This window comes from Grammomys surdaster, unplaced genomic scaffold (genome assembly GCF_004785775.1).
Source record: "Grammomys surdaster isolate TR1022 unplaced genomic scaffold, NIH_TR_1.0 125669, whole genome shotgun sequence".
NCBI lineage: Eukaryota > Metazoa > Chordata > Mammalia > Rodentia > Muridae > Grammomys > Grammomys surdaster.
In genome coordinates, this window is record NW_021620506.1 from 607,634 (window position 1) to 635,419 (window position 27,786).

General features: G+C 39.9%; 2 protein-coding genes and 1 non-coding gene across 4 annotated transcripts in view; 2 read left to right on the top strand and 1 right to left on the bottom strand.

Annotated features, from left to right (window-relative positions):
- Positions 1-5,839, bottom strand: part of Parg (poly(ADP-ribose) glycohydrolase) — a 109,146-nt gene extending 103,307 nt beyond the window's left edge. The window contains exon 1 of one of the 2 annotated variants that reach the window (XM_028787512.1): positions 5,783-5,839. Coding sequence is in view for 1 of the 2 variants with exons in the window: in XM_028787511.1 (XP_028643344.1) it covers positions 5,352-5,571 (220 nt within the window). In the remaining variant the exon portion in view is untranslated. Of the gene's footprint in view, positions 1-5,351; positions 5,572-5,782 lie in introns of those variants that run through there. The other variant, XM_028787511.1, reaches the window with a different exon arrangement.
- Positions 5,840-5,919: 80 nt separating this feature from the next.
- Positions 5,920-27,265, top strand: LOC114638899 (mitochondrial import inner membrane translocase subunit Tim23). Its single transcript, XM_028787480.1, has 7 exons — positions 5,920-6,166; positions 8,278-8,336; positions 12,405-12,498; positions 12,874-12,958; positions 14,971-15,029; positions 17,489-17,599; positions 26,750-27,265. The coding sequence occupies exons 1-7, from the start codon at positions 6,061-6,063 to the stop codon at positions 26,863-26,865; spliced, it is 630 nt and encodes a 209-aa protein (XP_028643313.1). The 5' UTR covers positions 5,920-6,060; the 3' UTR covers positions 26,866-27,265.
- Positions 14,315-14,511, top strand: LOC114638953. The gene has a single exon (XR_003713943.1). It is a non-coding gene; the product is annotated as a small nucleolar RNA SNORA74 (small nucleolar RNA).
- Positions 27,266-27,786: the final 521 nt, after the last annotated feature.

A 27,786-nucleotide genomic window follows, 5' to 3' on the forward strand; every position in this document is an offset into this window, starting at 1 on the left:
ATCATATACTTTCCATAAAACAGTAAAACTAAAAAAAATTTATTAGTATTCTTTAAATGATTTCCATTACAAAAAGAAATTTGCATAGATCTTTCTTGTTAAGTACCACTCTGTGATTTATTTTTTATGTCTCCTATAAATTAGGCTTCAAATAAACAATTAGTACCAGCTGTCTGAGGATAAACAATTAGATGACATTTTTTTCTATAGCTCTGTCTTTTCTATTTAATTACATTAGATGGATTCAATGTTCAAAATCCTACTTTGTGAGCCCTAGTGCTAATTTGAACCATTTCAGATTTTAAAAATTTCAGATTAGAGGTGCTTAACCAGTTTGGTCTAAGCAAAGCTCCAAAATCTGAAAACTCCAAAACCTGAATCATTTCTTACCCCAAGCATTCAAAGTATGGGATACTAAGCCTAAATCAAGTATACAAAGTATAGTTCAGAAAATCCTCAAATTTCATACTGGCAAACTGCCAAAACACTATTTTTTGAATCAGAATTTAAAACTTCTTCTGTAATATTAGGATTAGATATAAGGCTGCAATGGCTAGGCTCTTTGTGGTGGTTTGCATCAATATGGTCACCATATATTGAATGCTTCATCATCAGGGAGTGGCTCTAATTGTAAAGGATTAGGGAGTGTGGCCTTGCTGGAGTAGGTCTGGTATTGCTGAAGTAAGTGTGTAACTGGAGGTCAGCTTTGAGGCTTCAAAAACCTACATCAGGCTCAGTCTCTAGCTGCCTGTGATCAGGAAGTAACTCAGCTATTGCTCCAGGGCCATGCTCTGGACATAATGATAATGACTAAGACTATGAAACTATAAGCCCCCAATCAATTTTGATCTTGGTGTTTCATCACAGCAATAGTTAACCCCAACTAGGACAACACAGATACACAATGAGCCATTCCAGTTCTGGACTGAGACCTCTCTATCTAGTTACTAGCATTATTATGGTCAAGTTATTTCAGTTCTTTTATAAGAATTGTTTTGGTCTCTGTGGTCCTTTGGTTCAGTGGTTAAGAACACTGGGTACTCTTCCAAAGGATCTGGTTTGATTCCCGGCACCAATATGGTGGCTTAAAAATTGCTTTGGTCACCAGGCAGTGGTGGCGCATGCCTTTAATCCCAGCACTTGGGAGGCAGAGGCAGGTGGATTTCTGAGTTTGAGGCCAGCCTGGTCTACAGAGTGATAGCCCAGCTATACAGAGAAACCCTGTCTTGAAAAAATAAATAAATAAATAAACATTAAAAAACAACAACAACAACAAAAAATTGCTTTGGTCATGGTGTCTCTTCACAGCAATAGACAATGACTAAAACAGTTTTCCAATGTACATGAAGTAGCCCACAGAACTTGAACTTCAAGTGATGCAAACCCAGGAGGCCTATTTCAGGGAAGCTTAGGGGGCTATCTGTCTCCTGAAGCCCCACACCCACCCCAGCCCCAGGGAAGCTTAGGGGACTGTCTGTCTCCTAAAGCCCCGACATGGAAAGTTCTTGTTTAGGCTTCCAATTATGATTCCTGAAGCCTGACAAAAATGAATGGGGAAAGGCAAGTGGTAAGGTAACAATATATCTTGCTAATCAAATATTCTCCAGTCCACATTTGAACCCCAGAGAAAGGACTGCCTTACTCTTCCCAATACTACTACTTCTAACTTCTAAATGTTTCTTTTCCATTAGATCACAGAATTGTAGGGTTTAATCTATCTTCTCATTGATAGAAGCATAAAATGATGCCAGGGAATTTCTTTCATTTAACTAGAAATAATCATAGCAAACGAGAAGCAATTAAAAAAAATAATGACAAATCTGCTGGCTAGTTTTAGGTCAACTGGACACAAGCTAGTGTCATCTGAAAGAAGGGAGCACAATTGAGAAACTGCCTCTAAAACATCTGGCTGCCTGGAGGGCATTTTAAGAATTAGTTTTTGATGTGGGAAGGCCCAGTTCATTGTGGGCAGGGACAGCTCTAAACTAGTGGTCCTAGGTTCCAAGAAAGCAAACTGAGCAAGCCATGGTGAACAAACCAGTAAGCAGCACCCCTCCATGACCTCTGAATCAGCTCCTGACTCCAGATTCCTGCCCTGGCTTCCTTCAATGATGGACTAAGATGTGAAGGTGTAAACCAAATAAACCTTTTCCTCCCCAGCTTGCTTTTGATCTTGGTGTTTCATCACTGCAGTAGGACAACAAAGATGAACACAATGAGCCCTTTCAGTTCTGGACTGAGACCTCTCTATCTAGCTACCAGCATCATTATGGTCAAGTTATTTCAGTTCTTTGAGTCTGTTTCCTTGCCTAGGAATGCAATTCTCTACTTCTGAGGAGTATATGTATTAGTAAAAATACAAAAATAAGGTCTGGAGAGATGGCTCAGTGGTTAAGAGCACCGACTGCTCTTCCAGAGGTCCTGAGTTCAATTCCCAGCAACCACATGGTGGCTCACAACCATCTGTAATGGGGTCTGGTGCCCTCTTTTGGTGTTTCTGAAGAGAGCAATAGTGGTGTACTCATATGCATAAAATAAATAAATAAATCTTTAAAAAAAAAAAATACAAAAATAAGAGAAAACACTGTGTGTAGGCTACAAAAGAACTATTCAATAAATATATTCTCTCCCAACACTTAAATCCAATCTCTTTTACAACTGACATGATTCTGTACATCACTCACACTTTCAGCCACTGTGGTTCAACAAGGTGATCCAAATAGTTAAAAATAAACATAAAGGACATAAGATTCACCTGCATTTTCAAGGAGCACCTCACTTCCAGGAAGTCTCCTATAGCAACCCAACTGGTTAAGTTATTTGCCATCAGAATGTGATGAGTTCTACTAAAGCAGAGATTTGCAGATTTCAATCAATGTATGAGATGTATCCATGAAAATAAAAAAGATACTGAATAGGATTTCTCTACACCACCCACTTCTAGGAAACCTATATGTAAAAACCTTAAATACCAAGTTCCAGAAAGAATTGTAAGGTTTGCAACAATAGTTTAGTATAAAAATTTAGACTTTGAACATTCTGTTCACTGGTGCTTTGGCAGGTATACAGAAAACACTACCCATGTGAATATTAACTTGACTTCTCTTTGACAGAAAACTTAAGGTCCAACTAATGAGAAAAAGTTGGTAGCCCCAACAGCTCCCAGCAAGCATGCAAATAACGTTAGTAACACTGCAGATTATCTAGTTACAGAAGTCAGGGCCATTTCTATAGTTCTTCAGTTCCTACTCATTTATAGCAAAGTTCTCTGAAATCTACATCCTAAATTTAAAATCCATTCATTGCTTATACCCTTAAGTACTTCATTTATTGGACAATTGCTCTGTATTTTCAGAAACTGGTCACTCTGTTTACAGCATAAACTTTCTATAACCCAAAGTTTTACAAACTAAACATAATAAGCATTTACTAAATCAAACAATAGAAAACAAAAGAATGTATTATACAAATTACACATATTTTCAGACATAAATATGGCATATTTATGGTACTAAGTTACAGCTATTACTGATTACCAGGAAAATATACAGTAGTCTGAAGTTTAAAAAGCCCCAAAGCTATTGCTTAACCCATCTTTCTAAAACATTAACCAAATGGCATTCTTTTGCTTTGTTTAAAAGCTTCCAGGAGGCCCATTAATACAGAATAAAGTATAACTCCTTTAAATGGCACTTAAGTTTGTCCACAATAAAGCTCACCTAAGTCTTCTGCTACCCCATGCTTCACGTCCAACAGTATTTAGGTATGCTGCTCCTTCTAGCTACATTGTATCTACCTGCTTCATTTATACTAGACATCCTATTGTTTCAAGACTTGCATCAAGCCAGAGGCAGGAATGTACCTGATTAAGTCCCTTTAATTTTTGTATTTAGGAGGCAGGTCTGAGCTTCAGACACTCAATGAGTCCTTGTCTCAAAACAAACAAGAACAAAACATCTGCCTCAAGTCTGCTTCTTAGTGTTCCCAAGAAAGACAAGAGTTCACTCTTTGTCCTGGTCTCTGCCTGGTCACTTACACTGCAGACCAATGCATGCTTTCACAATGTTCTTGGCTCTGCGTGAAAGAACACAGCTAGACTTTTCTCATACTCACTGAGCATTTCTCTCAGACCTCTCCTAAAAGGCTGGTGTTCCTAAAGGCTCACTCCTTGGTTGTTTTACTTTCTCTAACTATTGCTTGCTAAACTATACTTATAGAGTCCATTATACTTTAATGCCAAGAACTCCTCAATTTCTCAAGCATAGGTGTATTTCTTGAGGTACAAAAGGACAGCATTCCCTCTCATATGTATCCACTTCTGTTCCCTACTGTCTGCATCAGAGTCTAAGTGTAAACCATCTCCGTCTGGACCAACTCTTTTAGTCCCGGGGTTTCAACCAATTTTTTTTTCTATTTTCTATACACCAACCATATAGAGACAGTTCAAGAAAACAAGTTTAACCAAGTTGTTGTCTTCCCAATCCCTACACACACACACACACACACACACACACACACTGAACACTCTTTAATGGCCTTTCACTGCCCTAAAAACATAAAATTCAAAATCCTAAGTAATTTCCACAGTACTGTCTATACTTCAGCAGAGTAGGATCGCTTTTTCCTAATTCTTTACAGTCCCTCTCTCGCTATTCTACACACCAGCTGCATATCTGCACAGGGAGGATCTGGCTCGGAGGTCCGAGGAGCAGCAGGCTCAAGAGCAGCTCTTTACTTTCTTCTCCAGTACTCACAGTAAGTACCAAATCTTCTGGACTACCATCTTTGATCTTATCACTAACTTAAGTATACTTCACTCCTACCAAAACAATGGCCCTCTCACGAACAAGAGCATCCATTATCCTCTGTTACACATATTTGCCTTGTGCTATTGCTTATCTCTCCGCATAGATTTCAAGGTATGGAAGAAGAGACCAAGTTCCTCGTGTTCAACATCGTGTGCCAGGGACAAATACAATGCCAGCAAGCTAAGGCTAACAGCTCTGCACTCTGGGAAGTCAGCATCTGACTGAGTATACTGCCAAGAACTTTCTACGATTTCTGGAGACTTCTGCTTTACATACACACCTAGACTCCCTTAATAGGGCAATTTCTCTATCCAAGCTGAGGAAAGCATACAGGTGAGGTCCATCCGGTTAGCAACTATCCATCAAAGTTTCCCACACCACACACGCCACTAGAAAAAATTGCAACCCTCTCTCCTACGAGTGGCATCTAACGATTGAACAACGAAGTCATCAGAGTGGTCGACACAAGATCAGATAGTTGTGACTGGAGTCCCATGGTCCTCACACTGAAACAAGGACAAAGATTTTTATTTTCCCACGTACCAAACGAGGTGGCGCTGCCTCTGTGCGGTCCCGCCCGCCCCGAGACGCAGGCTGGCGAGGACGGTGGGACCCTGAACTGTACGGGAGCGTCCTTGGGGTCGAGAACGCGCCTCTGCCTGCCAGGGAAGCTCCGGGAGTCCGAGGCAGTCGGCGCAGAAGTTCCAGCGGCAGCCCAGCGGGGCCGCTTCGTGCAGGGCTCACAGCCGGGGCCCGCACTCATGCTGGGACCCGCAGCGCACAGTCCCCGGGCCGGCCCGGGCGGAGAGCCTCATTCACTAACCCTGACAGGGACGGACTGCGCCTCCTTCTCGGCGCCCCCCGCACCATTCCCTCTCTGCAGCGGCCCGCTCTTGAGGCTGCTGCTCCTCGGGCTTCCGAGCCAGACCCTCCCTGAGCAGCCGCTTGCCTCCGCTCGGCCACAGGGAGCCCACCTGCCCCGGACGCGCCGCTTCCACTCAGGCTCGGGCTCCGGCTCCGGCTCACTTTCCCACCACCGGAAAGCAGCCGTCTCGCGCTTCCGATTTCCGGGCCGCACAGGGCCGCAAAGCGGAAGTGCGGTGCTTAACGGGAGCCGGCGCCCGGAAGGTCAGCGTGTGAAGGTGGCAGTAGCAACGCGGGTCTTCCCGCTGTTGCTGTCGGGGCCACGGCCGAGCACACGACCCCGGCCTGAGGTGGTGGTGGGAAGCCCACCGCCGTTTGCTGCGACCTCATGGAGGGTGGCGCAGGAAGTAGCAACAAATCTACCAGCGGTTTAGCTGGCTTCTTCGGAGCCGGAGGAGCGGGTTACTCGAACGCTGATTTGGCCGGCGTCCCGCGTGAGTATCGGGCCTCGCTTGCGCCCCTTTCTGACTGCTTTCTGGGATAACTAGAAACGTGTAGCGTCCCCTGTCTCTTTTTCTGCTCGCGTTTACAAGGTTCACTGCCAGTAATCGGGTTTCAAGACTGAACGAATTTGGGGGATCGTAAATCCCCGGGAAGCTCTTTTATTGACCTAGTTTCGAGAGGAAACACAAAATGTCCTCCTTTAGCACCTCGTTCCTTTTCTCGTCACACGCTTTTTTGTATGTTCGGCACTGTTAGGAGACCCTTGTTCTAGAAATAAACATTCCAAATAACAAGCCCGCAGTTATTTTTTTTTCATGCGGCTTTTAAATATTTCTAAATCGGTTAGGCGAAAACATCTTCCGTTCTTTTTATTTAATTCGAGACAATTCAGGAAATCAGAAGGAGCTGGGAAGCAAGCGAAACTTCTAAGACATTTATAAACAAGAAAAAAAGCCAAATAAATTTTGAAAGCGAAATAAGCAAATTCAAAGATGCAGAGGCATGAATACCCTGCCTGTTGGCCCTTCTCAATCACCTAAATATATATTTCAGGCTTTTAATGTTTCGTAATTATGGCTGTTCAGCTGGATAAGTAGAACTTGGGAGTTGATGGTGAATAGCCCTTACTAAAGTGAGTGTTTCTTCTTGCTAAGCCTCACAGTATTTCTCTAAAACCTTTGTACTTAAGAACATACAGAAAGCCCATTGATGATCCTAATGTCTGCTGTCAGAATTGAGTCCAGAACACAGTTTATGTTTATCTTAGGATTTCTCAGTTGCATAAAATGAAGGGCACTACTTAATGTGACAAAGTACTGCTTTTTTAGTGTACACATGCTACAGAGGAGAGTACCATAAGGACACCGCAGTTAGTGCTAGATGTCACGATGGAAATAAAATAGGGCCTTTGGATGATGGTGGTGGTGATGATGGGAGATGAAGGCTATTTGAGGACAGATCAGGGAAAGCAGCTTGGGAGTTGACGTTTGAGCTGTGACCTAAATTTAGCAACAAATGTTTGAGAGACAGAACAACCTTGACGTGTTTCTTGAACAGCCATTGGGTCAATTTGTCTTTAGATATGCAGGGAAGTGAATTGATACAAGGTTGATTATAAGAGCAGAGAGGCAGGAAACAGCAACAAATACAAGCTTTTATGAGCAAGAGAAAAGAGATTGGATTTGATCTAATTGTTGATGGAAGCCATTGGGGCTGATTTCCTAATTTCTACAGAGAAAGTGAGTTGAAGAGGTAAGAGAAAGTAAGAAAGAAACAGTTGATATGAGATGGGATGCTAGGTGTAGCAATTGGAAATCTGAAATAACAGGACTAAGAATTGATGAATGAGTCATGCTTAGTGCGTACGTTTGTGAACAATCAGCCAAGATACAGAAGGACCCAAATAGTCGATATAAAATCTATGAAGATTAATTTTTTTCTTGCTAGGTTATTTTGTTTTGTTTTCAAAGTTGGTAGATTTAAAGTTAACCTGAAAGATTGTATTGTCTTTTCTTTTAAGTTTCATCCCTGGGTAAAAACAAGAATTCTTCTTGCCATAATAAAGAGATTCTGTTAGCAGAATTGTTAGAAATGTGATATGGACAAACTACTTTGATAGATTTTTCTACAATTCAAAACCTAGCCCAACCACTATTTTCCCTGAGAGAGACTGATTATACTTGGTTGTCATGCTAGTTAAAGAAACTGCTGTGTGTGTGTGTAGAAGTGGATATGGGCACTTTCTGCCAAACCTGGTGTCCTGTGTTGAATCCCTAGAGCCAAACTGGTAGATGGAAGGATCTCTAGTGGGACCTCCACATGCACACTAGCACACACACAAACTCAAGTAAATGTATACATGTAAAAAAAAGTAAACATAAACCAAAACAGTAATAACTAACCTAAGCTAATTGTCTAGGAGTTTCATGATTTGATATTAGTGCCAATATCTTACAAAAATGTAGGGCATTGGAGCAAGGCCTAGTTCCTAAAGAAAATTCACATTCATTGAGTTTCACAATGTGTAACAGTTAGCTGAGTCAGTCCTGTATGAATACTTGGGTGGATTTTGTTGCTATGTGACATTCTGTTTTCTCTCTAGTGACTGGTATGAATCCCCTGTCTCCTTATTTAAATGTGGATCCACGCTATCTTGTTCAGGTAAGATAAAGCTTACTAGTTTGGTGCCTTACTCTATCACAAGGTTCAAGTGCTTAGAACTAACTTGAACTGTGAAATACTCCTAGAGGAACTAAACATATTGCTCTCTAACTAGACCTGGCTGTCCTAGACTCTCTCTGTAGACCAGGCTGGCCTTGAACTCACAGACATCCACCTGCCTCTGCCTCCTCAGTGCTGGGATTAAAGGCATGCACCACCATAACTTCTTCAACCTATTAAGTGCCATCCACAGAATAATCCACAGCTAATGTCATACTTAACAATAAGAGACTGAGTCATGATTCCTCAAGATCAAGAGCAATATAGACATTTTCATTCTCTTTACCTCTCAGAATTGTCTAGGCAGCATAACTAAAAATAAAAATAAATGAAGTGGATTTTGCTCAGGTTTGGAGATGCATACCTTTAAGTCCAGTACTTGGGAGGCAGGCAGAGCTCTGAGTTTGAGGTTACATAAATATGACCCTGTCTTGGGGGAGTTGGGGAGGGAGTTGCTCAGTGATGGCGCACACTCTTATTCCTAGCACTGGGGAGGCAGAGGTGAGTGGGTATCTGAGGTGATGACCAGCTCATGTTTACAGATCGGGTTTCAGGACAGCCAGGGCTGTTCAGAGAAATCCTCTGGGGTGGGGATGGGGGGACAAAAAAAAAGAAGCTTAACTACAAAAATTTGAAGAAAAGCAAGCAAACCTTTTAAAATTAATAAATGAATTTAGCAGAGTTGTAGAATGTAAGCTCTGTAGACATAAATCAATGTTATTTCTGTACAGTAGCAGTGAGCACTCTTAAAATAAAATTAGGGAAATAGTTTTATTGCAATTAGCCTAAAAACATTCCAGAGCTACATATAAATACCCCCGTCTCAAAAAAACAAAAAAGAATTAAGTAATGGAAAGACATTCCATCATCTTGGAAAATTTAGCATTGATAAACTGGCAACAGTTTCCAACCTGACCTACAGATTCAGTGCAATACCTATCAAAATCCTAAGGGTATTGGGAGGGGGGGTTGAAATTGGTAATTAGATCCCAAAATCCATATGTTAGTGCAAAACCATAGACCTGATACTTGTGAAAATAAATGAATGAGATGATTTATCAACCTAAAGCCTTTTACTGATATGGAGTTACTAAGACATGTGTGGGTCAGTGCAATAGAACTGAGACTAGAAGTAAACCCTCACTTCAGTTGCAGTCAGTTTCTCGGTGAGGGTGCCAAGGCAATGAGGACAGCTCATGTTCAAATTTTCTGAAATGCTGTTGGACAACTAGAATGAATAAGCAAAAGAGTTAAGTTGGACCTCAACTTCACACCATATGCAGTGTTAACTCAGATCAGCAGGTAACATTGTGAGCCCTTTAGAATGAATCATAGATACCAGTGGTTGTAACTAAATTTAAACATGTGTCTTTGATATGCCACTAAAAGTGCAAGTAATAAAGAGAAAAATTGACAGTTGAATTTAGTCAAATTTTAGTTATTTCAGTATGTACTTAAGACAATATCAAGAGAGAGACAAGAGGCCTGGGCATAGTGGTACATGCCTTTTAATCTCAGCATGTAATAGGCAGAGGCAGGTGTATGTCTGTTGAGTTCTAGAACAGCCAGGGCTATGTAGAGATACCCTGTCTTAAAAAGAGACAGAACAAAAAACAAAAGAGAAGAAATCGACAGGACAGCCTGAAAGCTGAGAAAATATATCTAAAATATCTGATAGATGACTTGAAATTTTTACATTTAAGAGAAGAAAATCAGTTATAAAAGTGCAGTGGATCGGAATAGATATGTCTTCATGAAGCCATACAAATGTCTAATCACATTAATTAAATATACTCATAGATAATATGTCACTTCACATATACCAACATAAAGAAGATTGAGAAGCTAGCCAGCAAGCTAGTGGGAATGTCAAGTGATACAGGTGCTAAACCAGGCGTGGTGGTACACTTGTAATCCCAGCACTCAGAAAGTGGAGGCAGAAAGAGCCTTGGCTACATAGTAGTTTTGAGAATGATGATCTGAGATTTCTTTTCGGGAGGAGGGTTAGGTTTCTTCCCCCTCCCTGCCCCTTGTAGATCAAGCTGGCCTTGAACTCACAGAGATCCTTCTGCTTCTGCCTCCAAATGCTGCAATCAAAGGTGTGTGCCACTACTTTTGCCTGAGCTTTAGATTCTTGAGAATTGCCCTCTCTCAGAAAAGAGAAAAAAGCTAGAACTGCTTTGGAAAGGCTTGGCATTTTCTAACAATATGAAAAGCAGTTATGACCTGGCAGTTTGACTCTTAGATACAAATGTATCTTGAACATTGTAGACATCTTAAATAGTACTCCTCTTGATATGATGTGTAGTTTCTCTTACTAGTTACTTTCTAGTCACTCTTACATTCACCTTGAGGTGGGACTGAGCATGGAAATATATGAGAAGCTATAAGAAGCTTGGCAGAAATATAGTTATTCTTCATAAAAGTATATTGGTTTTCACCATTTGCTTGCTAGAAACTGGAGTTTGTTTGTTTGGGTTGTTTGTTGTTGTTTGTTTGTTTTTCGAGACAGGGTTTCTCTGTATAGCCCTGGCTGTCCTGGAACTCACTCTGTAGACCAGGCTGACCTCAAACTCAGAAATCCGCCTGCCTCTGCCTCCCAAGTGCTGGGATTAAAGGCGTGCGCCACCACTGCCCGGCCAAACTGTTGAGTTTTAAAAAATTATTTGTATAGGGACTGTAGAGATGGCTCAGCAGTTAGAGAACTAACTGCTGTTGCAGTGGACTTAGGTTCTGTTACCAGCACCCACATGGTGTCTTTCAATCATTCTTAACTCCAGTTTCAGGGGATACAATACTATCTTCTGATGTCCTCGAACACCAGACATGCGTATACTTCATTACATACATGCAGACAAAATACTCATATACATAAAATAAATAAATCTAAGGGGAAACCTATCTCTTTTAAAGTGATCATTTTAAAGGGGTGGGATGCATTCTGAATTTGTGTGTGCATTTAGTTCTACAGTTGTCTAAAGTTAATAAAAGAAATATATACCCCTGTGTAGTTTGTACTTAGTAATTGGAAGACCTGGTATGCTTGCAAAGCCTTACATTCTCCAGAACTGAAAACAAACTGATGGGCCCTGTTGTTGGTGTACACCTGTAATCTGTGGCCTTGGAAGTGGAAGCAAGACAGTTGAACTCAAGGTCATTCCCAGCTGCAAGTTCACAGCTACTTGAGGTCCTGTTTGTAGGACAGAGAAGTTACTAAGGAGATAATTTATACTTGTATGACCTAAACTGTTCTTTATTTGCTTCCAGACTGATAGTCAACTAGTACATCTTACAATTTTTAAGTATTTCTTCCTTTAGAGTCATTGTTTCTAGATACTGGCACTGTAGCTTAAAGCTTATCCTTAAAGTAGATTCTATACGACCTTGTCAGATGTATGCTATGAAAGGATAGATGGAAATCCCTCCAAAGAATTCTGTATGTCGCCGGGCAGTAGTGGCACATGCCTTTAATCCTAGCAGAAAGTACAACTCAGCTGATCTTCAGTATATGCCAGAATATGGAAGAAGGCTCTAATGCCAATGAAGGAATGGACTTATTAGGCAGAGCAAGCTTCCTTCTTCCATGTCCTTTATACAGGCTGCCACCAGAAGGTATGGCTCAGAATAAAGGTAAGTCCATCCACTTCTAAAGATCCAGATTAAAAGTAGCACTTCCCACTTGAAATGTAGACCAGTTGACAACCAAGAAGTTATCACATCAGTTTTAATTTATATGCTAGCTGTTATTGCAGACAGTTTTACTTTTGCTTGAATGTGATATGAGTTTGTATTAATTTGATTGTTTACTTATTTCAAAACTACTTTGAAAAGTTGACCTGTAATCCAAGCACTTGGGAAACTGAGGCAGGATAATTGTGAGAGTTCCAGGCCAGCCTAGACTACATAATGAGACATTGCCTCATAACTAAAAGAGAAAAGTAGGAAGAAATTTATAGCTATCTAAGTCTTCAGGGAACACTCATCTTGGTTTTTCTTTTTGACCCTTAGGATACTGATGAATTTATTTTGCCAACTGGAGCTAATAAAACCCGAGGCAGATTTGAACTAGCTTTCTTTACCATTGGAGGATGTTGCATGACAGGTAGGTAGTTTTGGTTTTTTGGTTGGTTGGTTGGGTTTTTTGGTTTGCTTTTTAGTACACTGTCGCTGTCTTCTGACCCACCAGAAGAGGACATCAGATCCCATTACAGATGGTTGTGAGCCACCATGTGGTTGGGGGAATTGAATGCGTGAGCAGTCAGTGCTGCTAACTGCTGAGCCATCTCTCCAGCCCCAGTATTTTTATTTTTAATGTCCTTAAATCCAAGTCATTCATGGTGCTTAAAGTGAAAAATTACTAGGATATTGTTTCCATTTTTAAAACTTGTATCTTTTTATTACATAAAAAAGCAACCAGAATTACTTTTAATATAAAGCTTTTTTTTTTTTTTAATGAGTTGATATGATTCGCCACCAGGGGCTGCATTCGGGGCAATGAACGGTCTTCGTTTAGGATTGAAGGAAACCCAGAGCATGGCCTGGTCCAAACCAAGAAATGTACAGTAAGTCTAGATGCTTGCATATTAGTAGCCACTGCTTTGCTAATCACCATCTGATAATAAAATGTTTAAATAATTAACATCATCTCTCTTTTTTTAATATATGGTTTTGGTTTCAAAGCATAAGGAACCAAGTTACTGTGTCTTCTCTTTTGCAGAAGAGTGGATTTTGAATTAATGTCCTCTTTCAACTGGTACTACCCCAACTGATTTCTTGATTTACATGTGTCCTGTTCTCCAAATTTATATGGCATTCTTTCTAAATTGTTGAGTTACTAATAGGGACTTTTGATTGTTCTTGGGCCCATAGGACTCAAAAACTTGGTGATAAAAGCTAGATTAGCTTCTTTTTGACATGCTTCAATTAAATGGGGAGGGACAGAAACTCGTAAGTAGAATTTCTACAACTCCCAAGATCATTATTGTGTGTGTACATGCATGTGTGCAGGTGTCCACATAGGTGGGTGTGAATAAAGGCCAAAGGTCAGCCTAAGGTATCCTTTCTCAGGAGCTGTCCCGCTTAACCAGTGAGCATCTGCCCAGACTCTGATACTTAGCATTCTTAATCTCTGAATTGTGAAGATATTGTTCTGCCAGAAGGTGGCAGCAGACATGCTGGAATTGGCCTTAGGAAACCGGAAAGGCTTGTTTTTTCTGTTCATGTTACTGAGTGCACTTCTTTATTGACAATTCAAATATTGTAGTATGAGAAGCCAAAATACTGTAATAAATACCTGTGAACCCTAACTCTTCTATAACAACCATCAGCCTTGGCCAGTCACCCAGTTTCTTCCTTTGTATCATTTTGAAACAAATCCCCAACCAATATTAATAATGAATTTAGAAGTAGAAAGTCTCTTAACAAAATTCTACATACTTCATTTTTGAAAACAGCAACATAATCTTTCTCGTCTTACTATATTGGAAAGCAGCATTTAATAATTGGAAAAAGGATAGAATTTATAGCAAAGCATATTGTATATAGCTTTATAATCATAGTTTAATCATTTAATATTTGTGATTTTTTTTTAAGATTTATTTATTTTATTTATATTAGTGTATTGCAGCTGTCTTCAGACACACCCAAAGAGGGCATCGGATCCTATTATAGATGGTTGTGAGCTACCATGTGGTTGCTGGGAATTGAACTCAGGACCTTTGGAAGAAAAGTCAGTGCTCTTAACCACTGAGCCATCTCTCCAGCCCAATATTTTGTGATCTTGAGTAAACTTTATCTACTTTCTGCATTGCAGAGTTGTGAGCAGGTGGCAGGTGATAAAAATGAGAAGTAAAGGCTCACAAATGGAAATATGCTGCTAGACTGTCCCCAGAGAGCTTTACTGAGTTCTTACTTTGTTATCCAGTAGTAGTCAGCCATCCCAGACACATTCCTGTGATGGTGTTACACTGCTGGGAGAGTAATGTGTGGTCTTCACCTGGTTGCTGTGTCACCGTTCTGGTAGGCTGTGACTCTGGTGTAAGACGGAACTTTGCTTCCTTGAGAGTGTGCTAAGCATTCGCTTTGACTGCTTGGTTCTGGTATGGGAGCAGACAGTGCTTTCTCCATGTGATCTATCTAGTAAGGCAGCTCTTCCTTTCTCTTAAGTTCTGCTTTGCATTCTAACACCCTGTCCTTTCCATTGGTCCTACTTAGTGTCCTGAAATGTACTCCCTTTCCCAAAGAATGTCAACCACTCTGTCACAATTACAGTGACATTGTTTTAACACAGGTCAGTTTGTAAATATATTTCACACTGCTGTTTGAAGCCTTTGTATTTAATCTGTCCTAAATAATTTTGTGTCTTTACTAAAGGACTTTAGAAATTGCCTACAGTGTTGGAAATTTTTATCATAAATCTCACTTATATAAAGTAACAATCATATTTATTAAATCTTGAATTTACAAATACATTGAGGCTTGGGCCTATGTGTTTTAAATAGGTACTATTATGGCTTATAAGATTACTAGAGAAACTGTGATCCTAAATACTTTTTTTTTTTTTCTTCCCTGGTAGGATTTTGAATATGGTGACTAGGCAAGGGGCACTTTGGGCTAATACTCTAGGTTCCCTGGGTAAGTATAAATCTTGTTCGATTAATCTTTTTGTTTTAAGACAGTGCTTCATATAGCCCAATTTCACTTCAAACTTTTGTTGTATAGTTGAGGAGAAGCTTGGAATTCTGATTTTCCTGGTCCCATCTTCCACATCTGAAATTACAGGTGTGCACTAGGAAGCAAACCCAGGGCTCCAGGCATGCTAGGTAAACTGTCCTCCACTGGGCCACACCCCCAGCTAGTAACTCATCCATATAAAGAAAGAATGTGCAGTTTGTTCAACCAAGATTCTGGTTCTATTCTAAACAACATTTAAATCCACTCAAGCAGTATTGTAGCTATCATCTGTGAAAATACTCGTAAATGCTCTTACTTATCTAAACAGTATGCCAAGTAAAATCCTGTTTTAAACTAAATGATGTCAAAGTCATGGGACTCCACATGTTAAGAAAGGTTCAGAGTCCTGTAGTGAGACGTGACAGACTGGGTCGGCCCTTACGCTTTGATTTCCTAATGGCCTGTTGATTAGTGAGTTCATCTGTAGATTTCCAGGACCTAAATGCCAGGGTTGCTGTAACTCTTTTGTAGATAGGGAAAGCATTCACAGTCATAGACAGGGGTGATTTAATGGTACTTAGTCAGAGCCCAGTGCTTTCATCATACTGTTCATGAATACTTTGTTCTTTTGATGGCTAGTCATTTATAATCTATTCGTAGTGCATCTAAGATTTTCGTAATTTTTAGACAAGCTGAACTTAATGGTACTCTTTCTGCTTATAGCAGATTGAGTAAGGGACAAACTTAAAAAAGACAAAAGGCCACTATTGTACCTCACTATGAAATTTGGGAACAGTGAGTACATTTTCACACCAGAAAGCTAAAATCACATTTTATATTTTGACAAATGATGGCTTTGATGGTCTGCTTATGTCTACAACCCTGAAACAACCCCCTACACACAAGTTCTGTTTCTCCGTTTTTTTGGTTTTTTGGTTTTTTGGTTTTTTGAGACACGGTTTCTCTGTGTAGCCCTGGCTGTCCTGGAACTCACTCTCTGTGTAGACCAGGCTGGCCTCAAACTCAGAAATCCGCCTGCCTCTGCCTCCCAAGTGCTGGGATTAAAGGCGTGCGCCACCACCGCCCGGCATCTCTGTTCTTTTGTAATTGGTTATATACCTAGAAAACTCAGCAGCCTGTGCCTACACTACAACTTACTTATTTTTAGCCCAGGAAATCCTGCATTCCAGAAAGCCCTATAGTCCTAGGCAGGAAGCAATAGATGATCACTCCAGTGGTTACCATGTTTCCCATTATAATATGATGTTGCTGGTCACAATGTTATCTGTGTCATTGTTTTCATAAAAGTATAGAAGTTCCGCAACAGACAAAGGGCAAGGCTGAGCTTGATGGAATGTCAGAAAGACAAATATAGCTATAGTTAGTTTTGGTGTTTTTGAGCCAGAGTCTCCCTTTAGTTTTGGCTGGAACTTGTTACGTTGACCACACTGGTCTCCCACTCACCAAAATCCACCTGCCTCTTCCTTTAGAGTACTGGGCTTAAAGGTGTGCACTACCCAGGTAGCTGTGATTTTTTTGAAAAATGGTAAGAAAGCAGTATAATGCATATTGTGCCTGATAGCTATAGGTGAAGTATATGTAAGGGCTTGGCTAAAGGTTCTGTACAACTAAAGGATTTTATAACATGTAAAAGTCAGGCCTCATTCTTTTATTGATATTGTGGGAGAGCAGGTTGGTTGGGGGAGAAGGTGACAGAACCTTTCTATGTAGGTAAGCACGTACCTGGATGGACTGGATCTTGCCATACAGACTAGGCTGGTCCCTAACTTACAGAGAGCGGCCGTCCTCTGCCTCACAAGTGCTAAGATTAAAGATCTGTGTCAATGTTGGCTATAGTGTTTTTCTATAATAGACATTTATGGGTACTTTTAAAAAAAAAGTTTAGGTAACATAAGTAAAATTTGAGATAATTTTCTTAGACTCGGCAGCAATATTTTCTAGTAATAGCATTTCTTCTGCATCTTCACAACCCCTTCTGTGTATAACCAGTCAGTTGTATGCACATGTACCTAGTTTTATGTATCAGTAAATGAAGGGTTTCCTAGATTTTTGGTTTGTTTTATCTTTTTGTTTTGGCTCTCCTAGAACTCACTCTGTAGACCAGGCTGACCTTGAACTTAGAGATCCACCTACCTCTGTCTCCCTAGTGCTAGGAATAAAGGCATGTGCCACCATGGCCTGGCATCTTCCTACCTTGTATGCAACTGCGGTATTCTGTATTATGGAAAACCCCTTTCTGGATCTCTGCAGCGATGAAAATGTTCTTGGTGGACACTTTATTTGTTGCCAGAATTTTCCTGTTAAAGCAGTGCTCCAGGGATGGTTCTATCTGTCTTTGTGTGTGCTTACCTAAAACAATTACTGTTCTAACTTTCATCACTGGTCTCTTTCTTCTTCAGCTTTGCTCTATAGTGCTTTCGGTGTTATCATTGAGAAAACACGGGGTGCAGAAGATGACCTCAACACAGTAGCAGCTGGAACCATGACAGGAATGTTGTATAAATGTACAGGTAAGTGATACTGAGTTGACAAATGAAATGGTTTTACCTGTAGTATATAATATTCAGAGGAGAAAATGTACACAAGTGCATGCACACACAGAGCGCAGTCTAACTCTAACCTTATTAAGGATTTCACTGTTTTCTTGACACCAACTCCTGGCAGTCTCATACTCTGCATTTGCTATCTCATATACATGGAACAAGATAGTATTTGTCCTTTTGTGACTTATATTCTGTTTCATCAAACATTTCTTACAGCCCATGACATGTTATGTCATGCTTCAGAATCTCCCCCTACTTAAAGGTATAAACACGGCGTCTGTTGTGTTTATACCATCATTTGTGAATCTGTTGTTCTATCAGAAAGATGATGAAGTATCTTGTTTGTAAGTCCTCTCATATACAAACCTGAAGGGAATAAAATCAGAGGGCTTTTTTTTTTTTTTTTCATAAACAAGGCAAAATAAGCTGTCTTTACCTGCTATGCCTTTCTTTGGTGACCTAGGCTAAGCAAGTCCTAATCCGACCCAAAAGTCTTTTTTTTTTTTTCCTCTCCTTTTTTCCCCATAACAACATTTCCTCTAGAATGGAGAAATTAGGGAACTCTAGAAAAGGGCAGGGTAATAGTTGAGCTAGGCCTGAACAATTGACTGAACTTCAAGTATATCATATGATACCATGAGAAAGATGTGGGACACAAGTCTGGAAGAGAGCCTTAGATTGGAAACATAGGAAGCTGCAGTGAGAAGTTCAAACTTAGGTTAAAAGTCATCTAAAGATACTTCAACAAAGAATTACTAGAATTGGGCTGGAGAGATTGGCTATTCTTCCAGAGGACCTAGATTTGATTGTCAGCACCTATAAAGTGATTCACAACCAGCTCTAACTCTAGTCCTAGAGGATCCAATCCCTCTCCTGGCACAATCAAAAGTTGATGGTCCATTTTAGCTGTGTAGGAAATTTGAGACCAAGATGGCCTGGTAGAGACACTGTCAAAAACCAAATAGAAATCCCATTTGTAACATATTAGTATTAGTTGGCTTTGGCTAAGACTTTTTTAACCAAAAAGTCTTGACAGAAACAAATTCAGGAAGGGAGGGATTTGTTTGGACTTAATGTTCCTGAGTACCAGGTAAGGCCTGTAGGAGCAGGGCAATTTATGTTAGAGCTTGCCAAGAAACACAGATGAATGGCACGCGACTGGCTCTCTCCTTTTGCCCTTTTCTTTTGTCCTGTTCTCAGCCTGTGAGATGGTGCTACCTACCTTCAGGATAGATTTCCCCCCCCCCCCCTTAGTTAGTCCTCTGGAATGCTATTATAAGATAGCAATGCCTCTTCAGTCAAGTTGTCAGTAAAAATTAAGCATCACAGTGTGTCTTTTTTTTTTTTTTTCTTCTTACACAGTGTGTCTTTGAGAGACGTAATAATTTGCTGTTCTAGCTTCCTCAGCACTACCCATCTATTCCCTGTGTGTGTGCAGTCTCTTCAAGGCAAGACAAAACTCAGTAAAACATGTCAGCTGGTTTTTACTCCCATAGTACCACATTCCTTTAGTAAAGTGATATTTTGTTTCATTTTATGTCTCCCAATGATTCTTAGTCATTTGGGCAATGTTTCTGTAGACACTTTTTATATAGCAGAATGAGAGGTGTAGTATAATGTTGTTCTTGAGAAAGCTTTAGAAAGGGAAAGTATTGGCTCAGGACACTCATAACCAAGTTCTCTGAACAAAGAGATTTATTTGCTTCAGAGGAACATAGGGCAGAGAATAAGAGACAAAGACAGAAGAGGAAGGGAAGAATAGAGGGAGGATGGGTATTTGTCCCAAGAGGACAAAGGACTGCCTCTAGATAGAGAGGAGACAGACATTGCCCATAGGCAAATGGCGGTTTTTACAGGTAAAAGGGGAAACCCTATGTTAGAATGAGATGTTTGATTTTAATTGGCATGTTAATTAGGTGAACCAAAGGTGCCTTCTGATTTCTGAACTTCAATATTTTGGTAGCTGGACCTTGGTGGCTAGCTTTAGGAATGGAATCTAATGGTTTTTAGCAAGACAGAGGGAATAGGAGAGAAAGGCAAGGCCTGCCAGAACCATGCTCGCCATACTGGAGCTGATGAGAATCCTTTCAGGTTTTATAAATCTTAATTTAATATCTGACGTAGACTGCTTTGGAAATAAATGGACATATAGTTCTGGAAATTTTAATAGGCTCATTTAAGCTTATAATTAAATGGGACTATCATTTAGAAGATAAGACTTACTCAGAAGTCCAGTTTGTCCCCAGCCTTCTCGTTAAGCTCACTCTCTACATGATTTGATCCCTCGGTACAAAGGGTTTTTATTTTTGATGTTCACTTGGCTTAGAATGTTCTTTCCAAGTATTTTTTTTTACAAATTCTCATCTGTTAGTCTTGTTTATATACGGCTTTCTTGAGACCTCCCTTAAACTCTGTAGCGCATAAGATTCTATGCTGCAGGATAAATTACTGAAAGCCAAATTACTTAAGTATAAATTTGCATATTAAAAATAACAATAACTATCGCCAAAATAACCTTCTAAGACTCTGTAGCGTTATCAGTTTGAAGTATAATCTGCCCTATTTTTTAGTTTTATTTTTTATTATTTTTAACTATGTATAAACGTGTTAGTATCTGCATGTGAGTATGTGTACATGGAGGACAGAAGTGTGAAATCCCCAAACTGCAGTTACAGGTGGTTGTGGGCTGCCTGAAGTCTAACTCAGTCCTCTGGAGGCGCTAGAGTGTTCTTAATCACTGAGCCATGTCTCCAGCCCTACATTGAATGCCAACTGATGAAAGATAGTTTTTTTTGTTACTGGTTTAATTTAGTTTTGAAACAAGATCTCACTCATGTATCAGGCTGTCTTCAAACTTGTGAGGAATCTCCATAACCCCTTCCTGACTGCCAAAAATAGTGTCTTGGTCTCATTTTGGTTTTCCCTAGTTGGTTGTAAGATTAAGAAACTTCTGATATTTATTGTTATTGTAATTTCCCTGAACCCTTCTCCCCTTTCCTACAGGATGTGCCTTCAGTTACTTTTTGAAACATTTCCAACATTTCAACAATTACCCTTTTACCTATTACATATGATACTGATACATGAAATTTTACCTAACTTTAAGCTGGGCTTGTGACACCAACTGTAATCCATTTCTTATGTATATAAGTACACCATTGCTCTCTTCAGACACACCAGAAGAGGACATCAGATCCCATTACAGATGGTTGTGGGACACCATGTGGTTGCTGGGAATTGATCTCTGGACCTCTGGAAGTACAACTGGTGCTCTTAACCACTGAGCCATCTCTCCAACCGGAAATGCTAACTTTTTATACTTTTTATAATTTCACTAACTTTAATTTTTGTAAACTGACATTGTTTGTGGAAAGGTAGAATAATAGAAGGCATTAGGAGAGAAAACGGGATCACCCTCTTGACTTCTTGAACCTTATTTCCCAAATACATGTTGATTAGCCTACTCTGAGATGCTTGCTTGTTGATATCAAAACTGGAGCTGTTCTTATGCTGGTAAAACGTAATCGTAATAGAATGCTTTTACATGGACTCTAGCTCACATCCTTTGGGAAACATTGACTGAATTAAAATAGTGAAATTCCCTTCGTCTTTTTTCTTTTGAAACAGGGTACCATGTAGCCACGGCTAGTCCCCAACTGGCTCTGTATCTAAAGACTTTTAAGTTGCTGATCCTCGAGCCTCTGCCTCCCAGGTTCTAGGTTTATTTGCTGTGCTTCCATGCTCAGCCTGAGTTTCTTCTTCTACTCTAGGAGCTCCATAATAGTTTACACGCTACACTAAATGTGTCTGAACTCTTTTCCAAATCCTTGAATCTAAAAGTTGAAGTTATATTTTGTTCTGTCACAAAAAGTTTATTTCTGTGGTCAGCCTGTCCTCTTGTTTTTTGCTTTAAATCAGAAATTAGAAAAGGACCTTGTCTGCTTTTGTTGGGAGTGACTTCAGTGTGAATTAATATTGCAGTGTTGGCTCAGTATATTATTACCAACTGTTCCACAATTACAGTTGCTCGGTTTCACAATTGGCAATCCTTGTCACTTGACATAGAATTTTTTTGTCGTAAAGAAGCAAGTTTGGTACATTTTTAGGTTTAAGGTTACCAGCAAACAGGAACTAGCTCCTGTTTTTAAGTATTTAAAGCCTAGTATAGTGGTTCGTGTATTTAACCCCAGCACTGGAGATCCCAGGCATTGGTGTAATGCTGGGCTTATATGTATGGAATAGAGGCATGTGCTATTTCTGTACCCAGTTTATGGGCTGCTGGGGATTGAACTCAAGGCTTCAAACGCTCCAGGCATCTATTTACCAGCTGAGCTACATCCCCAGGCCCCCTAGAGGTTCTGTTTGTGTATTTGTATAAGAACAGTCCATTTTCAATATAGAAAGCTGTTCTTATTCTTACATGTCTCAGGAAAATGTGGATCTTATAATTCTTTTGAAGCTTTATCTTAAGTCTACAATAAAGTACAACTGCTATTTGGAATGGATGAATACTAGAACCCAAAATAATGTATAATGCACATAAAGCAATCATACAAACAAAGATACCTTTCAGAGGCATAAATATAGAACATATATTGTTAATTAAGCTGTTTAAAACAAAAGTGCATTAATAGTGAATTCATCTACCAAATCTGGAGACACTTTAAAGATTATGATGCAAGGCCGCAACATGGCTCAGTGGGTAAAGGCACTTGCTGCTGAGCCCAGTGCCTGAGATTGAATCTGGGACATACATGGTGAAGAAGAAAAACAACTCCTACAAGTTGCCCCTTTGACCTCCACAGCACATGCACACCTACATGCACAAATACAATAAGTAAATACACTTTTTAATTAAAGGTTATGATACATGTTAATGAAAGGAGTTATAGTAAGATGTTACTTATTGCAGAACATATTGCTCAGTAAATATTTCTTTCTGTGTCCTAGTAGAATCTGTTGCTTTTTACCCAGTTTTGACCCAACCATTGAGGTTTTGGTTTGTGCATTTATTTTCTCTTGTGTGTCTGCACATCTGTGTTCATGGCTGAGCACCTGGCAGTCAGAAAATGACTTCAGGAAATTGGTTTTCTCTTTCTACTATTTGAGTACTGAGAATTGTCCTCTAGTTGTCAGGCTTGGAGGCAAGCCCCTCTACCAGCTGAGATATCTTGCTGGCCCTGATATGTGTTTGAATGACTATAAGATGTGAATATTGTTGGAAATAACACAAGATAGGGCTAGCTAGAGAACTGGCTCAGTAGTTAAGAACACTATTGCAAAGGACCCAGGTTCTATTCCTGGCACCTACAGTAAGTGTCTGACAGCTGCCTGTAATTCTAGGTCCAGGGCGATCCAACCCTTCTAGCCTTTGAGGGAACCTATACAGGCTAGGATTCTGTACCAAGGATGCACATGAGCAAACACACAATTTAAAGTAATTTACTTTTTATTTAAAAAACATTCAAACATTATCAATGAGATATATATTATGTATATGTTCTATAGTTTTACTTTTTCAGTACTGGTATACATGGACTCTGCCACTGAGCAACACCCTAAACCACTGCACAGTTTTTTGGTGGGAGGGAAGTGAAGGTGAGATCTCCTGTAGACCAGGCTGGACCGAAATTTCTGTGTGGCCAAGGATGACCTTAAACTGCTGATCTTCTCAAGTACTAGAATTCTGGGATTACAGGCATGTACAAGTTACATGTTGTACTGAGTATAGAACCATGGCTTTGTTGATGCTACTGCGAGGCTTAACACTTTGCCAGCTGAACTACACCCCAGCCTCCTTTACCACAGTTTTTAAAACAGTTATAAACAGAACAACTTCCCTAAGCCTGAAAATCAATGTAAATGAATTTTGTTCCTCTAAAGCAGGAACAGTAGCACTACAAGCAGCTGTTTCATCTTTTTAAAAATAATTAATTTTAACTGGTTGTGAAAGTACCTATATAATGGCCTTTGACCTTCAGAGTCTAAAATATTTACTGTCTGGCTCTTTTAAAGGAAAAGTTGCTATTCTCTGTTCTAAATTGATATATTAATGACTTAGCTCTGCTGTTGACCAGTGTCTGTGTCCCGAAACAAGGCACTTAATGTTCTGACTCTTGTTTTCCCATGTTTGGAGAATGCAGCCCTTATCCTGTTCCTTTGGAAGAATTACATAAATGACAAGATAGAAGAAAAGCTGAAACACAAACCTGATATTTTAATTCATGGAGATTGAACATTGACTTTATTCACTTTGTTGTTAAGCAAGTGTATTTGCTGACCAACTTCCTATTCTTATATAGACAGTTGCTCAATTTTAAGAGATTTTAAATCAGGAAGCCCTTGGTTTTTTATTGTTTTGTTGTTTTTTTGTTTTTGTTTTTTGGTTGGTTGGTTGGTTTTGGTTTTTTGAAGCTAGTTGGTAAAACCTAAAATTAATTCAAAAATTAAAAATTAGACCTTGGAGGCTGGAGAAGTGGCTCAGGCCTTCCAGGGGACACAGGTTCAATTCCTAGCACATACAGGCAACTTCACTGTAACTCCAGCTTTAGGAGATCCAACACCTTCATACACATATGCAGGAAAAACAATTCACAATTTAAAAAAATAAAAATTAGAACTTGGAGCGAGTATGGTGGTGTATGACTTTAACCCCAGCACTTGGAAGGCATAGGCTGGCAGTTGGAGGCTATACTGGCCTACATAGTGAGTTTCCAGTGTCTCAACAAAGGCGGGGAAAGAATTTAGAATTTGGTGATGTGTTTAAGGACTGCTCTTAAGCTAGGATCGGGTGTGTGGTTCATACCAGCAGGTCTTACAGGTCCCCCATTGACGTTTTATAATCCCTAAAACATAGCTAGAGAACATTCCCAGGGTAGATTGTTATTTGAAATTTGAGAAATAGTAAGGAATTTCTTGCACAAGAGCAAACAGAAACCATGTTCAAGTACAAGGTCGGTTTGGCAGAAATGATTTGCAGTTCTTTCAAGACCAGTGGCTGGCAATCCATGTGGCTGCACCCGAGCACTAAGTGAACAGACAGCCTTTTGGGCCTGGAAGGCCTTGGAGATGTAGTTGAGGGACAATTTGAACAAAATTAAATGTTTGGTGAATAAAGTAGTTCCTTTCCATTACCTGCCCTCTGTCATTTCTCTGCTGTGTCAAGGGCACCTTGTCCTTTGTTTTGTCTTGACCCCAAGTAGGGTTTAGAGGATTGTATTTTGGGTACCTGATTGAAAGAACCTTCATTACATCCAAAGTATAGGTCCAATAACCGAGTTCTATCTTGTAGATGCCTTTATTATTCCATGTGTGTGTTGTTTCCATTTATGAATGTTTTAAAGTTCATGTCCAGCTCTCCAGCATTTTCTTGATCTAATAGTGAGTGGCACAGGATTCATCCATATTAAACTAACTGTATTAGTTCACAAGATAAGTATATTTTCCAAATTTTATAGTTTACAAACCACACTGAATGGTTTAAGTTCACGTTCAGTGTTACAGTCCAAATACAGCAGGATGGCAGAGATAGGAACTTAGAAATACTTCCCATTTATTTTATTACTCATGTGTATAGATGTACATTTTATTTATATGTATACCTGCATGTGAGTTTATGTATCATGTGTGTGCCTGAGAAGTTTGTGAGCCACCACCAGGCCGGAAATTCGACCCAGTCTTCTAAAAGAGCTAGTGCTCTTAACCGATAAGCCATCTTTGCAGTCTCCCATTTAATTTGATTTTTGTGAAGTTTTGTCTTATGCTTTTGACTCCTCTTCCACACATTTAATTATGGCATTTCATAGTGGAAGCCTAAGAACTTAAGTAGTCCACAGACAGAGATTCTGGAGGGGAGTAGCCCTGTATCAGCTGAAGCCATCTAGTTAAGACACTTATTGCAGAAATGGCTTAGTTCTGCTGTAATAATAGAACACTGTTACTGAAATTATACAGAGATGACTGACATCAAACTCAGAGGCTCCAATAAAACAGCTTCTTTGCTACAGGCTCAGCCCACCTTTCTCTTTTTTCCTCTCTAACTCAATTACTCTCTCGCTCTTGCTTCAAGGCACTTGTGGAGGTCAGAGATCAGTTTGTAGGAGTCAGTTCTCCTGTGGGCTCAGAAAACCAAACCCAGGGCTGGTACCTATTATCCCTACTGAGCCATCTCCCTGGGCCCTTACCTTGGTATTTTTGAAATGTGATTCAGACACCTCTGTAAGTTCTCTGAAATTTGTGGTGCCTATTTGTGAAGCTGCAAGACAATGCCTCAGCCCCTTAAGTTTCTTTGGGAAACCCCATTCTAGTGGAGTTTTTCTTTCTCTACTATGTAATAAGTAAGCAATTATAATCATAAATTATTGGGCCATTTCCTATTTTAAGAAACTTGTGTCACTTCCTCTTAACTTGGGGCTTACTTTCAAACAACAGTTTAGATTAAATGCTTATTGATAATCTTTTTTCCTCACAAAAACTTGTTTAGTGTACAAATAGCTCAAAGTCTAATCCTGAACTCTTTCTCAACTAGTCTGTTAATGCTCAGTGTTTTAATTGTGTGAGATGTCTCAGTTTGGGGAGGGGTTGGGAGGGAGTGCTGCTTTCCCCTCAGTACTGACTCAAAGCTTGATCACGTTTATCACCACTGGAGTCCTCAAATATTTGAAGGATCTGTCCAGAGTCCGAATGCTGATAATACTGTTTCCACATAAAATGTTCACTTCGTTTACAGCCTTAAATCCACTGACAGTGCTAGTGCCATTCTGAACCCTTCAACAAACATGAAATGACTGCTCTGTTTGAACATTAACAATATTTTAACCAGAATTGCTATGGTTACAAGTCAGACTGGGACTAGCCACCTCATCAGTCTTAAGGATCTTAGGTACAAGTCATGACAAGTGCTAAGAAGTTACCCAACTTAAAACTACAAAAATGTGTATTATGTGATTGGGGAAATTACCTCCTGAGTTTAATAATAGTTTAAAACTTTCCTCTTGCTTAGGGTAGATTATTTAAAAGAGGAGTTTTTAAATCTGTATTTTGCAGCAATTTTTCTACCTTTAATGCTAGGTCATGTGATGTAGAAGGTTGTTTCATTTGCTCTCCTTCTCTGCCCAGGTGGTCTTCGAGGAATAGCACGCGGTGGCCTCGCAGGACTGACACTCACCAGTCTCTATGCACTGTATAACAACTGGGAGCACATGAAAGGTTCCCTGCTCCAACAGTCACTCTGAAGATTTTTGCCACCTCAGGAGTGGGGGACACTTCATAGTCATCCAGATCAATTAATAAGTCAGTCTGGAGTTGCTTTCTCTCTTGTATCTACAATTACTTTGAACAATTGGAGACTCTGATTTGCTGTGACAAAGATCATGGATGGTTGGCCTGGACTGCACTGCTTGCCCTCAGTGAGTGGAAGCCAAACCCTTTGGTGGCTCACTGAGTATGTGTTCTCTTCTCCTTTGGAGATGATCTTGCACCTCCTATCCCCAAACTGGAAAACCACTTATTCTCCAAATTCAGGCCATACTTTTTATTACCATGTTAATTCATTTAAAAATCTAAAACTTAATGTTGCCCTGTTTTCCAAATAAAGGGTGAAAATAGAACCAAAGTCATAATTCCAACATAAAACATAGTATCTCCGTTTAATAACATCTGGGTGGATAAGGAGATGGCTTACGAGGTAAATCACTTGCTGTAGAAGTGTGAAGACTTGAGTTTGGATCCCCAGCACCTACATACATGCCCAACAAGTGTGACAGCCCACCTACAATCCCAGTGCTCAGCAGGCAGAGATAGAACCCGTGGAGCAAGCTCTAGGTTCAAGTCAGAGACTGCTTCCACTAGATAAGGTGAAGAATGCTTGAGAATACCATTGTCAACTTGACAAGGACACGGACGGACGGATACACACACACACACACACACACACGGATCGACTTGAGTATGAAGTGATGCAGTGTGAAATGAAGGGCTACTGGTAGTATAACCTAAGACTTTCCTCAACGTGTTTCAAGTTAATCATTAAGAAGAGTATCCTAGAACAGCACACTCTGTACACCAGTTGACCTTCATTCTGTATGGTAACTCTGGGAGGGAATAGTTAAGACCGGCCTTTTTCTAAGCCTAGAAAAACTCAAGGAAGAAAGTGA